General features: G+C 55.5%; 1 protein-coding gene across 1 annotated transcript in view; it reads right to left on the bottom strand.

Moving 5' to 3' along the window:
- SAMD11 (sterile alpha motif domain containing 11) overlaps positions 1–13,479 on the bottom strand; it is a 125,612-nt gene that overhangs the window by 22,165 nt on the left and 89,968 nt on the right. Inside the window, exons 7-8 of the mRNA XM_075721583.1 lie at positions 10,335–10,499; positions 4,486–4,630 (exon numbers count right to left, since the gene is read on the bottom strand). Of these exons, the coding sequence (XP_075577698.1) occupies positions 4,486–4,630; positions 10,335–10,499 (310 nt within the window). The remainder of the gene's footprint in view (positions 1–4,485; positions 4,631–10,334; positions 10,500–13,479) is intronic.

Here is a 13,479-nt window from a genome sequence, read left to right as displayed (position 1 = left end):
CAATGAGTGCATCGTTGAGATTCTGCGGCTCCCACTCCCAGCACACTCTAGCCAAAGGGCTCGGCTTCCCAGGACCCCAGCAGATCAGGATGCTGATGGCATCTCACACAGGCAGTATTTCTTGCTCCCTGGCATTCCTCCTGCCTTCACCCCATAATTGCCTATGGTCCTGGGAGATGAATTGTGTCCCCAATGCTCCAGTATCAGAGACAACTGAGTGCTATTACCAAAGTATCTGCCTCAACACTTGCCCCTTCTCTCACTATAACCTTTCCTCTCCCCCTCCTGTGAGACAGAGGCAGGTTCTCCCACACAGACCCCATGCCATATACTGTACGCACGTAAACAAGCTCCTAGCCACTGATAACACAGAACTGATGCATTAGCCGACAAGTTTCACCGCGCCGATCACGCCGTTAAGCAGCTCGTCCAGCCTAGTCTGAGCACCCGTGCAATGCCTTCTGTTTGCAGGGTATAAAAGCTTTTCCCAAAAGGGGGCTGAATGCCGGTGTTCCCTAGGCTTCACGTGCACTAGCCTGCTCTGTGAGAAGCAGCCTGCTCAGTTCAAGAGTACAATCAGGAGCGAGTTCTGCAGCATGTACCAGGAGATGAGCACCCTGGGTAAGAACACGCCAGGCTAAACGACCCCAGCAAAACCAAGTACATTGCCAACAAATTTTGGAGACGGGATCCAAGGAATAGGATCCAAGCAACTCTGCAGGGCACAGCCACCTGCCGCTTTTACAGGAGACAGAGCAGTTTGGAGATGGGAAGTACTCCAGGCTGGAGTAGTTACAATGACACCTTTTAGTTGTACCCTTTCCTCTTCCAAGTCTTTTTATAACACTGAACTCAACAATCTTTTCAAACGAACCACTAGGTCCTGGCGTTCTATAATCCAAGTCTGAATCAATCTAGAGAAGGATCTAGGAAACCAAAACCATGAAACCAAATGGATTCTCAAGCTTGCAGCTTGAGTCTACTTCTGGCAAGAGGTATCAGTTTTACTAACTCTTTTTGACAGATGAGGAATCTGGAACAAAGAGGCAAAGGGACCATTACTCTGCTAAAAGGACCTTGGAACCTGGTCCAAGAAAATGCATATTCAGTGCGTCTGTGCACACACATGTGTGTATCATCCCCCTTCAGAGCCAGGACCTTCCTGCCTGCCTTGTGCTTCGTATCATTAAACCTACCAGCCTGTTTCTGACCAGCAAAGATGGATGCTAACTAGTTGACAAATGTCTGAACGTACCTGTCTTTCCAAGTGTTGCCTAGCTCAGGCTCGTCACGCACCCCTTCACACCTGGAAACTGGAAAACTGTATATACAGCTCCCGCTAGCAGGCACAGTCTTTGCAAAAACAGCAGCACTGCCCTGATAAATAAAACTGGGTCACCAGTATGGGTTTTTCCCCCTTGCTTTGCCAGGCATAATGGCTGAAGTCTGGAGTGGCTAATTATTCTTGCGCACAAAGCTGCTGCACCTGAGAGCTGACCTGATCCCCACAGATCTCCCAATAGGAAGCTGAAATGGAATTTTAACACCATGCCAAACAGTTCACATCCCCCTGCATCATGCGTTATTACTTCTGCTCCTGGGAAAGGAGATGCTGTAAATCTACCTACAGTTTGCCGACGTATGTGAGCCAGCTTCCTCCATCGCCTTCTCCTCTGTCAGGGCCTACCTGAACCTTTTAAAATTTCTGTACCTTCATAATAAAGGTGCACAGAGGCTGCTTTGATTTACCCTGTTGACAAAGACCATGGCAGCCGAGTACAAAACCCAAGGCTAACAGCAACAGGGAGAATGGAAGGGAGAGATTAACCCATACAGAGCTTTACTGCTCTACAGTATATGGCCACAGCTTCTCCTGGCATACCTAAAAATGCCCGCGGTGCTTTGGCAAAACAGCAAGAAAGAGTTTGCGCGTGACAGCTCCAACCAGGCCATTTCTGAGCGGGAGCAGAGTGATACATGCTGACCCTCGGAGACACTCAGGTGGCTGCGGACCTCTGGGGAGAAGTAACGATCACGTAAACTAAGGTCAAGCAGACCTACCAAGTCATGACTGTGGGGCGTAGCTGCAGCTTCCAGTTTCCCAGCAGGATTCCCCAGGTCTGCTAACTGAGGATTATCACACCTGAGAGCCGGGCCAAGGAGGCAGGCCACGCAGGGCCTTCTCACACCCTCCCTGTGGGAGCAGATGGCTGCAGAAATAACAGGCAGTCTGGTCTGCCATGCCTTGGCGTGGCGGAAGAAGGAAGCACGGGACGCGCCCAGCCAGGCCCACCACGGTGATGTTCCACACAGTTGCTCAGAGCTCCCTGGGGAACGACTCTGCCCAGAGCATTTAGAGCAGGTCCTGTACATACGGTCCGAGGCAGGAGCAGTGTGGTGAAACAAAACCAGGGCTGATAACGTGCTATGAACCTTGTTTAGTCTGCAAACTCTTGGACAGGAATGAGACTACCAAGTATGTATCGCAGAGACAAAGACAGCTTCTTTGCTTCGTTCCCACCAACACAGCCACAGGCTGGTCTTGCTTATAGGCAAATAACTAGACCTTTACAAGTGGCTGCAAATATCCTTGCTCCACGCAACATGCCACGTTATACTGCTCTTTGAACTGAGGTGCTCAAAGGCCTTCCCAAACACTGAGTACAACCCGCTTCCAAAAGGAGAACCACTGTCACCGTGCAGCAAGGGAAACTGAGACACAGAGTGACTCCTGCAAACTTAATCCGAGGTCCCACAGATGCTTCTCTCAACATCAAAGGCAGGCTGCCCCTGTGCGCTCCTTTCCCCCACCTCACCTCGCCAGGATTTCCCTCTCACTTAAGCCAATGCAACTATTCCTAGGGCTACTCGGAGAACTGGATCAAGATGAAAAGTCGTGGTCTTTTCCAGAGTTACAACTCCTGGCCTTCAATCTCTGTCCCCTGAGCCAGTGAGTAACTCCTCTCTCCCTCCCGCAACTGGGGAGGAACACTGGCCCTACCACCAGTCCTCTGCTTACACTGCTCCGTAACTCCCTCTTCCCAAACGATTTAACGCTTCTGGGCCCAGCCCAGCTCCATTAGCTGGAACACCTGTCTGGCAGCGGCAAGTACCTCTGGATTCGATACACATCTAGTTCATTTTCAGCTTGCCCCTCCTATGCGCAGCACCTCCCCGTAAGCAACCTCCACCCTTCCGTACGTGCCTTTTCAGCCAGGCCTCCGGCTGGCCTGGCGCTTCTCCAGGCCACACAGAGCTGGAGAAATTTTCCCGATGGCTGGCTGCACTGAAACTCATCTCTCTCTGCATTCCTTACAGGTCTGCCTACAATCCGCACGGACTAGGTTGGATTTTATTAGGTGGGTTAGCCAAAGTACACCCTGTAGGAGAAAGGTTGACCAGGTCTGCCCGGCCCCTAAACATTGCAAACCCATTGATCAGAAAGAAGGAAAAGCAGACAGGATCTCCAAGGCTTTAAATGGGGGGGACACGACTCTGAAACCAACACATACACCCACTACAGAACTAATACTGCAGCCTGCTGCCTGCCGCCACCCCAAGATAAAAGCCAAAAAAGTCTAGATACCAGAGCCTTTCACGGCTTGTCCCGTGATACCCAGAGCCTTTGCGTCCCCGCAGCTGCCAGGCCCTCTCCCGCCTCTGCTATCCTTGTCAGGAACGCACGCAGCTTTAATTTAATATCCTTCTGAAGTTCTTGATTGCGGAGGGAATGGCTTATGGCACAGAGCAAGATAAATGAGCTAGAATTTCCTGGGAGGGAGGTGGGGGGAGGGAAATCAGCTTTCCAGCACTCCTGTCAGTGGTAAAGGAAAGCTGTGCCTCCTCCTTCCTCAAAAAAGAAATTCTTTTTCTCTTTCTATTCCATCCTAGAGCATTCGTTCTCTCTCTCATTATCTGGGGGTGCTATAAAATGCAAACCTAAATGTCTTAACTTGCCCTGTGCCAAAGAACAGGTTAGAGTCTAGCATCTGCTCTGGAGATCCGAGGCAGGATTGGGATCGTTCCCACCAGGCAGCCAGTCGCCAACCTGGCTGCGAAGGCGTACGTGCACGAGCCCAAATCACCTCCCTTTGCGCACAGGCATCCCGGAGCGTGGCAGGCGCGCACGAAACCCCACGCTTTCGCGCCTGCCTAGCACCCGAGGGTGCCAGCGCCCTGGGGAGACGCGAACGCATCGTTACGGGGAGGGGGGGAAATCGCATCTGCCCACCCCCACGGGCACCGCTACCCTCACCCAGCGCGCCCTCCCCGCCCGGCCCCCCTGCCCGCGCCTCTCCAGGCCGGTCCGAGGGTGCACGACGCCGGTCCCAGTGGGGTCCCACGCCTCGCCGCCACCCGCACCCCCCCCTCGCCCCGCACCCCCGTGCGATGCCGGGGGGCGGCGGGAGCAAACCCCGCCCCGGGGCGTGGGTGAGAGGCGGCCGGCCCTTCCCCGTCCCCCGGCGGAGCCGCCCCCCGCGGTACCTCTCGGGGAAGTGGGTGTCCCTGTGCTGGGGGAGGCCCTGCTTCCTCCGCTGGCTGGAAGAGTTGCTGGCCGAGGGGATGTGCGCTTCCATCGCGCCGGGGTTGCGCGCCGCCGCCGCCGCCTCTTGCCGCGCCCGGAGGAGATCTGGGGAGAGCGAAGGGATGAGCCGCTGCCCGCCACGGGCCCCGCCGCCGCCCCCGCACCCCCGGAGGCACCCCCCGCCCGCCCTCCGCCGCGGGGGCTGCCCCGGCTCCCCGCCTGCAGCCGCGGCCCCCCGGGCAGCAGGGATGCTGCAGGGATGCTCCGGGGATGCTCCGGGGATGCTCCCGGCTCCCCGCGGGCGACAGGGCTGCTGCCGGGGCTGCTGCCGGGGCTTGCTGCCGTCCCGTCCCGTCCCCCCCGCAGCCCCTCGGGCGACAGCCCGCTCCTCGCTGCCCCCGCCCGGCCCCGCGGTGCGGGCGAGCTGTCAAGCGCCGGGAGCGGGGGAGCGCGGCCGGCCCTGCGGTCCCTGCCCCGGGCACTCACCCGGCGGAGCGGGCTCTTAGCGGGATCCGCCTCCGCCGCCAAGGGAGTTTGGCAGCGGAGGAAATTGTGCAACTACGGGAGGGGGTGGATTGCTGTTTAATTGCCTTCCTGTTGGAGGGAGGGAAGGCGGGAGGGAGGGAAGGCGGGAGGGAAGGAGGGATGGGGGGAGACAAAAAGGAGCGGGAGGTTTTCCCGAGCCACCCGCCGGCTCCTCTCCGCGGGCGCGCAGCCCGCAGCGGACGGCGCCTCCGGATCCCCGGCGCCTCCGGATCCCCGACCCGACCGCTCCCCGGCACCTCCGGCTCCCCGGCACCTGCCCCGGGCCCGGCCGCGTCCTCCCGGCCGGGAGCAGCCGGCCCCTGCCCACGGCCACCCCCGCCGGGGAGCACGGAGGGCGGCGCGGCAGCGGCTCCGCGGGCCCCCCTCGCTGGGCACCGCCGATTTTGGCTAGCCCGGCCCCGGCCCCCCCCTCCCCCAGACCCCGGGGGGGGCCGCAGGCAGCGCTCTGCACCCGGGACCCCCGGCGGGGCAGCGTGTCCCGCCCCCCCCCCCCCAAAATAAATACCCCCCCCACGGGCCAGCATCTCCCGCTGTTGCCGAAAGCAGGGGAAGGGGGGGCCGTCTCCCTGGGTGGCCCCTACCCCCTCGGCCCGGGAGCACCCATCCCTGCTACCAGGTACAGCCGGGCAGCGGGGGCCGCAGCGCTTCCGAGCCCCGAGGGCTCTTTTCCCAAGCCCCGAGGGCTCTTTTCCCAAGCCTGGTGACCCCAAAGGCGCCCAGAGCCTGGGGGACGCTGCGGCCCTCACCCAGGCAAGGGGTGGCAGCTGGCCCCGGCACGTCCGTACCAGCCTGTTTAGGAAAGGACAGGGCTGGGGCACAGAGCAGATGAGGATGGGGCACAGAAAGGGGCCCCTTCCAGCCTTAGGCACCCCACCTCCATCAGACCATCGGCTGCAGGTCGGAAAGGCAGCCCTCGCTAAACCTGCGCTGCCGCGCTACCATCGCGGAACGCTCCATTCCACGGGCGGAGTGTGCAGTGAAAGGTTATGCGCACGTCCAGCCTTTCCAGGGTGGGTGTCAGCGTAGACAAGCTGGCCACGCAAGCGCCGTGTGATGGCCCACGCAGACGTGGCCGGATACACCTCAAGCACACGTTAATGGGGATCCCAGCAAACTCCAAGGAAGAGCAGGCGATGCAAGCACAGCCGGCTCGCTGTTGCGCTTGCCTCCTCGGGGAACAACGCAGCTGCACAGACCTACGAGAAGGTCTAGTGACATGGACCAGTGGTTCCACTGGTAACTGGTGGTACCAGTTGCGCTGACAGAGGCTTTTTCCAGAGTGCTACTCTCTCACAGTTAAGCATCAGGGGTCCCTTAGTTCCTACACCTATTTGAAAATACCCGATACGCAACTTGCTTATACCCCACAACAAAACCTCCGCTGCCATTCACGTGCTGCACAGGAAGCGCGCGCATGCACGCGGATGCACGCTTAGAGGAAACCTTCATACGCTCACTGTGTACCACTCTGCAAAAGGAAACCAAAACACAGCTCGGGAGAGGAGGAGAGGAAGATTTATCTTAATAAACAACACCCTGGTCGGGGATCAACTTGCATGTTGAGATTTCAAAGCACTCCACATCCAGCAGCACATCAGTCCTCTCCCCATGACCGGTTCATGAAGCTAGGTTAATGTAAGAGTGTTGCATGACCCTGATAGCGATGCGCTTTCCATCTCCTTGCCTTCCTTAATTTCACCCTTCGGTTCTGGAAATGGCAGCCACCCATATTCCTATGAGCCCCAAGACGTGCCCAGCCCAGCTCGAGCTTCGCCAGTCACTTCATCAAATATTTTGGTGATGGTCAGGGCTGCAGCCCTGTGGTGGGACTGCAAGTTGGGGTGGAAACGCTTACACAGCTGTTATTTTTGCTGGCAGCAAGAAGGACACTGGTACCTGCACGTCTCTAGCCACGTTCACGCGCAATCCCCGTCCCCACGCCCCCGAATGAGGGGGACAAACACTAAAACGACACACAATTTTGAACTGCGAAAGTATGTAAGAAATAGCGAAACAACAAACCCCATCAGATCACATAAAAAGCCTAGAGAATTCTCCGAGCCAGGGACCGTGCACCTTCAATGTTTATAAATTAATTATCTGAAAAACCCAGGTCACTCCTTATTGCCACAGCGCCTGTAATTTAGAAGTCTGGCACGCAGCCAGCTCCAGAAGCCGCATTGATCCCGAGTGACCGCAACAACCCCCCACACGCACGCCCTCGCCTCTCCTCTTTCTCTCCCCTCCTTCCCTCCCCTGCGCCCCTACCCCCTCACCCAGGCCCCCCCGAGGAGCTGTTATTTACAATCCTGCACTCTGACAGTTGGGAAATCAGATTGATTGACAGTGGGACGCTGGCGGATGGAGGTTCCAGGCACGGAGACAGACTGAATTCAGAATGTGGGATGAATGCCACTGGGAGAATGGGGGCGGAGGAGGCGGGGGGGTTGAAAAGCAATTAAAAAAAAAAGATTTCTAAATTATTAACATTTTCTAAATTATTAATGTTATTGGTGCCTCCGTGTGAGCCCGCAGATAAACTGCGCTTTGTACTGGCACTAATAATTTATAGCCCAACCAGAGCCCTGTGGTGTGGAGACAATCCAAAATACACGAAGTTTTGTCTTGTCAACGTTACACGAGAGAGTCTGCCTGTGCAGACGCCTTTTCTCCCCCTGCCCACCCCAAAACCTCAGTGTGACCCCTCACCTAACAAATGCTGATGAGACAATTTAATCATAAAAAATACGTCAGGCTTTTAATGTAATGAGCTACTTTAACTCATTACATGGGGGGAGAAGGGGGCGATACCAGCTCTTCTGCAGCACACGCTGCCTGGACGGACATGTTCCGCATGTCCAGCAGCCATCCGGTGCCCGGGTTAAGTGGTCTGTCGTGACCGTCTGTTACAACACCGGCACACGTAACACGTTTTGTGCCGAGCACGTGCTCTATCGTATTCAACACGCTCTGCACAGACCTGCACGTCATGGTTGAATATTCAGCATTTGCATGCCTGCATGTGTCACCCTTTTGTGCACGATGCATGTTATATGCTGTCCTCCCACATACCGTGCTTGCGTTCGCTGCGGGTATGTGTGGAATCTCCAGCCCTGCCCCGTACTGAGGCATCACGCTTGCAGGAGCTCTGCATCCCTGTAAATGTCTGGGACAGCTGAACACCACACACAGAAGCATGTGCCATGTTCCCTACGGTGTGCCTCAGCACAGGTTTACGCCATGCCTTTGCTGATAAGCAAATCCTTACTCCGCAGCGAAAGGAATCGCCTTCTTGCCCCCAGAGAAGCCAATCAAATCAAACAGAGTGGAAAAGAAGACCGCTTCTTCATTAACCTAACAAGGAGCCCTGGGGATTTACACTCTAGACTGGAGATTCTCCTCCAGCTCTCGCCGGATGCTTCACTGGTGCTGCTTGCGCTCCTTCCATGGTTCACCCAGGCAGGTACGCGTCAGCCCTCCACGCCTCGGGTAGGAAGCGGCACAGGGGCTACAGATTCTTGCACAGCACTGCTTTTCAGTGACGCTTCAACCCTCCGCTTCCAAGACTGGAACGGCGACACCTCTTCCGTCTCCCTGGCTTTGCCTGATCCAGACAGCTGAGTTACTCCCCTCACCGCTCACTCCTGCGTTAGAGGACTGGGGCACAACGCACGGCTTTACGCTGGGCCAAGCTGAGGGAAGGTGAGGCGTCCCCGTGGGCTGAGGGATGCTTGAGGGGATGCTTTCGCCCGTGGAGGGATGCTTGGGGCTCCCGCGCTCTGCCAAGCCGTTCCCAGGGCAGAACCCGTAACTGCCTGGTGCCCCCTTTAGGCACAGCACAGGATGCTGCAGCTGAGCGGGATTTAGCCAACTTCCTCCACAACCCAGGCAAAACCCACGGGCGATCTTGCAATTCACGCGGGATCCATTAGATCCTGGTACTGCAGGACCCTTATCCCCTCAGGACATCACTCCAGCCCCAGGACAAGGCAGCGGCATCGGACAACGGTATCTGTTGATGAGGAGGGTCCCTCAGGACCAGGTTTTGGATTTTCCCCTCCTGCCATTAATGTAACTGCACAAGCACCAGCCTCCTTTTCAAGAGCAGAATGGCAGCATCTTCCCTTGAACATAGATATTGGCGCAGAAGTACTCCTGCGCTGCTGAAGCCTCAGAACAGCAGACAGGCAGGTACAGAGGCACAATGTGCAGTGCACACAACAGGCCTTAAATAAAGAAGGGTTGGGGGGTCCCTCGGCTCTCCCTAGTGCCCTGCTCACCCTCAGAGGACCCTTTCCATCCTGGGAAGGTCCGGGGACACTTTCTCAGTGCTGGAAGCTGTGACCTACCGGGTCCTTATGGCAACAGTCTGAGGAAGCCCTCACCAAGTGAGCATTCACTGGGTATGGAAGACGTTCTCCCCCTTTCAGTAACCCTTCCCCCCACTTTTCCACAGCAAATCTGGTTTTGGCTAGTGAAGGACCAGGTCAATCCTTGGTGATGTAAACATAATTGCTTTCAATAGACAATACCATGGATGAACCTGTCCCACGGACTTCAGCGTTGGCCTGCTAAGCTGTCTTCACTGCAACTTAGCTTCATCTGCATATTTTAATTATCCATAAAATCATAAGACATCTAATTCTCATTAAGGTGAAAGGTCTTTAACACCAATTTATGCTATATCTGTGTGTAGCAACTATTGCACAAACTTTCTAAACCTAGCGCTATCAATGCTTAACTAAATCCTGCAACATCATCTGGCTGTTTCAGATTCCACCCCTAAATGGCAGGAGCTGGCACTGCCTACATCTCACGCGCACCCCCCGCCACATTATACCAACACTCATTCCCCTTGCTCCGCACTATGACACAAATATGACTTACGCCACGGATTCTGAATATTCAGATTGACGTGAACTCTTGAAACAAAGGAAGAAAAGGCCCCCCCTCACCACCACTGCAAAATACACAGTAGTGATGTTGCAGCTAATCTATTCCAGTAAACAACTGTGTAGCCTCCACCGATAGCTACAGAAGGTATTAGCATTTATAGACGGCTGAGGGTAGATGCCCCCACAGAGATGGTGGGAGAAACAGGCTGTAGGATACCCTTTAGCACCACCTGTATTCATTGCATGATCAACATGCAACACCGCAGCCCATAAATCCTCCTTACATGCAGGTAGGGGTTAGGGACATCTTAAAAGACTTGTACCAAATGGCAAGGCGACCCCCTTCTCCCATTTGTAAGAGCCTGTACCTCCATGGCTGGGCACTGCCATGCTGTTGGCCAACTGGTAGAGACGTTGTTGCTGCTGCTCTTCAAACGTGCCATGTTCGTTCAGTGCTGACATCATGCGTCTATAGTGCTCCTCTGGGGTCATCTGAGTCACCGAGTCCTCAAGCAGAGGCGTGTGGGAGTTTTCTGAAGAGCAGAAAGATTTGGTCTTTTTTCCAGAGAGAAATACAGTGGAAATTCACATAAGTATAGGGAAAGCGCAAAAGAGAGAGAAAGGGGGGTAGAGGGTTAGCAGCACCATTTCCCACAACTCTCTAGTGTACCCACTGAACCTGATGCACCAAGCTGCCGAACGCAGCTGTCCTTGTGCTCCGAGATGTACCATTATATGCGGTCAAGACACGCCTACAACTTGCTGAACCTCCAAACATGGGCACACACATACAGAAAAGCCTACAGCTTCAATTGCCACAGCACCCAAAAAAAAGTCATGAACAACTTCCCTGCACTCCAGCAACAAGTATTGCATTATAACCACACAAAACTACCAGCAAGCTCTCTACCCCCAAGGTGGCAAAGAGGACAGGCAGGATGAAGGAGTTCACCGAGTTCTCACCCTTTCATCCTAGGGGACGTGAGTTCTTTTTTTCAACTAATACCTGATCCGACATGCACCTCTCTCCCCCACCTTTCCGAACGCCCGCAAGGGCACGATAACGAGAGACGCTCAAGCATCCAGCGTAGGTGATGCTGACAGCCGCACAACAGACAGCGATGACACTCCACCTGCCCAGCTCTTGGAGGCACGTCACAAAAGCAGGTCGTTTCAGGTCTGTACATACGGCTGAGCACCCTGAGGCCATTAAAACTGCACCCAGCATGCCTACCTCTCCATCTTCCCGGAACGACTGCACAGCCCAGGAGGGAGGTGCTTTGAGGAAGGCCCTGCCTGCTCCCTGGGCAGTAGGGATCCCAGGCCAGCAATCAGGGAGATAAAACCACAGAGGCTTTCTGTTTACTGTAAGCAGAACTGAGAGTAATTACCGTTCTCCGCCTTGGCGATGGCTGCTCTAACACTATTTTATCTTGGATCTTCCCCACAGGCAAAACCTTTTCATTATTCAGAGAGGAACTCCCAGTAACAACCTAAACAGGCAGAAGGGAAGGGAGGGAGCGGGAAGGGCTCCCCCCGTGCTGCAGTCACAAGACCACCGCTGCGTTCAGTGAATGACAAGACCACCCTACCGTGTGCCCCAGATTCGTGCTCCTTCATCCACCTCATTTCACAGAGTCCCTCAGGGATCATGGCAGGTGACTCTGCTGCCAGACTGGCTCCAAATTCAAGGTGGTGGCTCTGAGCACAGGCAGCATCGACACTGCGATGAATACGCAGGCACTGGACATCTTGCTGGGAAAAGAGCTGTGGATCTCTCTCAGGTGAGAGAAAGGCCCCCAAGCTAGCTATCAGAAAAGACAGCCTGTGGCAAACAAATACAGTCCAAGAGACAGAGTGCCTGTAAAACGTGGCCCTGCCACAGTAGCTTAGGGACCGGTTCACTCCTGCCTTGGCCAGAACGGGAGGCCATTAGTGGCAAGTTCTGTCTGCCACCAAACTCGTCACACAACCAAGCACACAGGGGCTCAGGTTTTGGGGATGCAACCTTCATGTGTCGTAACAAAGCCAGCTCCTCCCCAAAACATAGGAGGGGGCTAATAATAATAAAGACTCTGAGGTCCACAAAGTTTCAATAAAAAAGGGTTGCATCACTGGCTCCCAGGGCACTCTTCCTCTGCAAAAGGGAAATGACTTCAGTCCCCTCCAACTCAGGTCAGCCACCCAGCTCAGCAAGGATTCTCAATGAGCATGGCAATTTGTGGCCGTATCTGCAACCACTCATCTCTACCCCAGCGACATGTATCTCCATCTCGGGGACCACAGGCTTCCTGTGTAAATCACAGGTTCATGGCCTGCTTCAAGCTAGCTAGCACCAGGAGCTGGGTCCCCACCCTGCACTGCGTGCATCACGCTTCGAAACCAAACCCGAAAGAGAGAGGCTGCACAAGACGGCAGCCACGCCGTGCTGGCTCCCTCCCACTCCCCGCCTCCGGTACCCAGCCTGCAAGACACCAGTGGAAGGAGCAGGGGGGTGGGGGCCAGAATTCCCTTTCGGGTCCCCTTCCCGCCAAGTCACTCCGCGGGCCAGATTCCCACATCCTCCTCCGCTCTCTTGACGCTCCTGTCACCTCCCCCAGGAACGCAGAAGCGCACCAACTGTGCCGGTTCCCTTCGGATGCTCTTAACCAAAGGTCTAAGGAGCAAAGCCGCATGCCACAGACCTGATTTAGAAAAACATGGATTTGATTTTTTTTTTTCCTCCCCACAGCTGTGTCATTAGAGGAAAAAGGGAGGGGGGAGGGGATTTAATAACACTTAATTACCATAAACTCTATCCGATCAGCCACAGAGCAGATTTCAGGTGCGAGGAGGGGAGGGAGAATGGGGGTGGCAAGGGGAGGCTAAGAGGAAGGAGTCGTCCAGGGAAAGGCTGGATTTCCACACTTAAAACTTGGAAGATTTCACATGACTCAGCCAGCGATAATTCCAGCTTTGCTGGAGCTTTGCTGTCTGCTTTTGTCATTACCAGGGGGTAATGCGGGAGACTGATCTCGCCAAATCTCTTCCAGCCGCCAGGTGTGAAATGGACTCTGGCACGGTCACTGGGAAGGCAGAGCCCAGGCAGGCATGTGTCGGGCCTTCAGGCTCTCCAGCATGCCTCCCTGCTTGCCCACGCCACGGGGAGCCCACCTCTCCCACCCACCACCAACACCGCAGGGCAGCAGCCACGGGGAATTCAGGCTCTTGGAAGACGCAGGTTTTCTGCTCAGCCTGCAGGACGTGTCATTGCCGCACCGCCTTTTCACCAAGCTTTTATAAGGCTCGTCCTCCCCAGGCAATCCCAGACGAGGCAGGAGCACCCAGCCCATGCATCTCCTCTGCTTTATTGCAACAAACCCATGACAGGCCGAGGCTCCCTTTACTGAACCACAGTAAAGGCTTAAGGAGCCTGCTGCAAAAGCCTCTCACCCCAGCTTCAAAGCCAGGTCTCGGTCAGTAGGCTTTAGGGTCTTTGCTGCCCGAGCTGTCACTTGCCAGGGCAGAGAGGGC

This window comes from Pelecanus crispus, chromosome 15 (genome assembly GCF_030463565.1).
Source record: "Pelecanus crispus isolate bPelCri1 chromosome 15, bPelCri1.pri, whole genome shotgun sequence".
Classification (NCBI taxonomy): Eukaryota; Metazoa; Chordata; class Aves; order Pelecaniformes; family Pelecanidae; genus Pelecanus; species Pelecanus crispus.
This window is presented reverse-complemented; position numbering and strand designations above follow the sequence as displayed.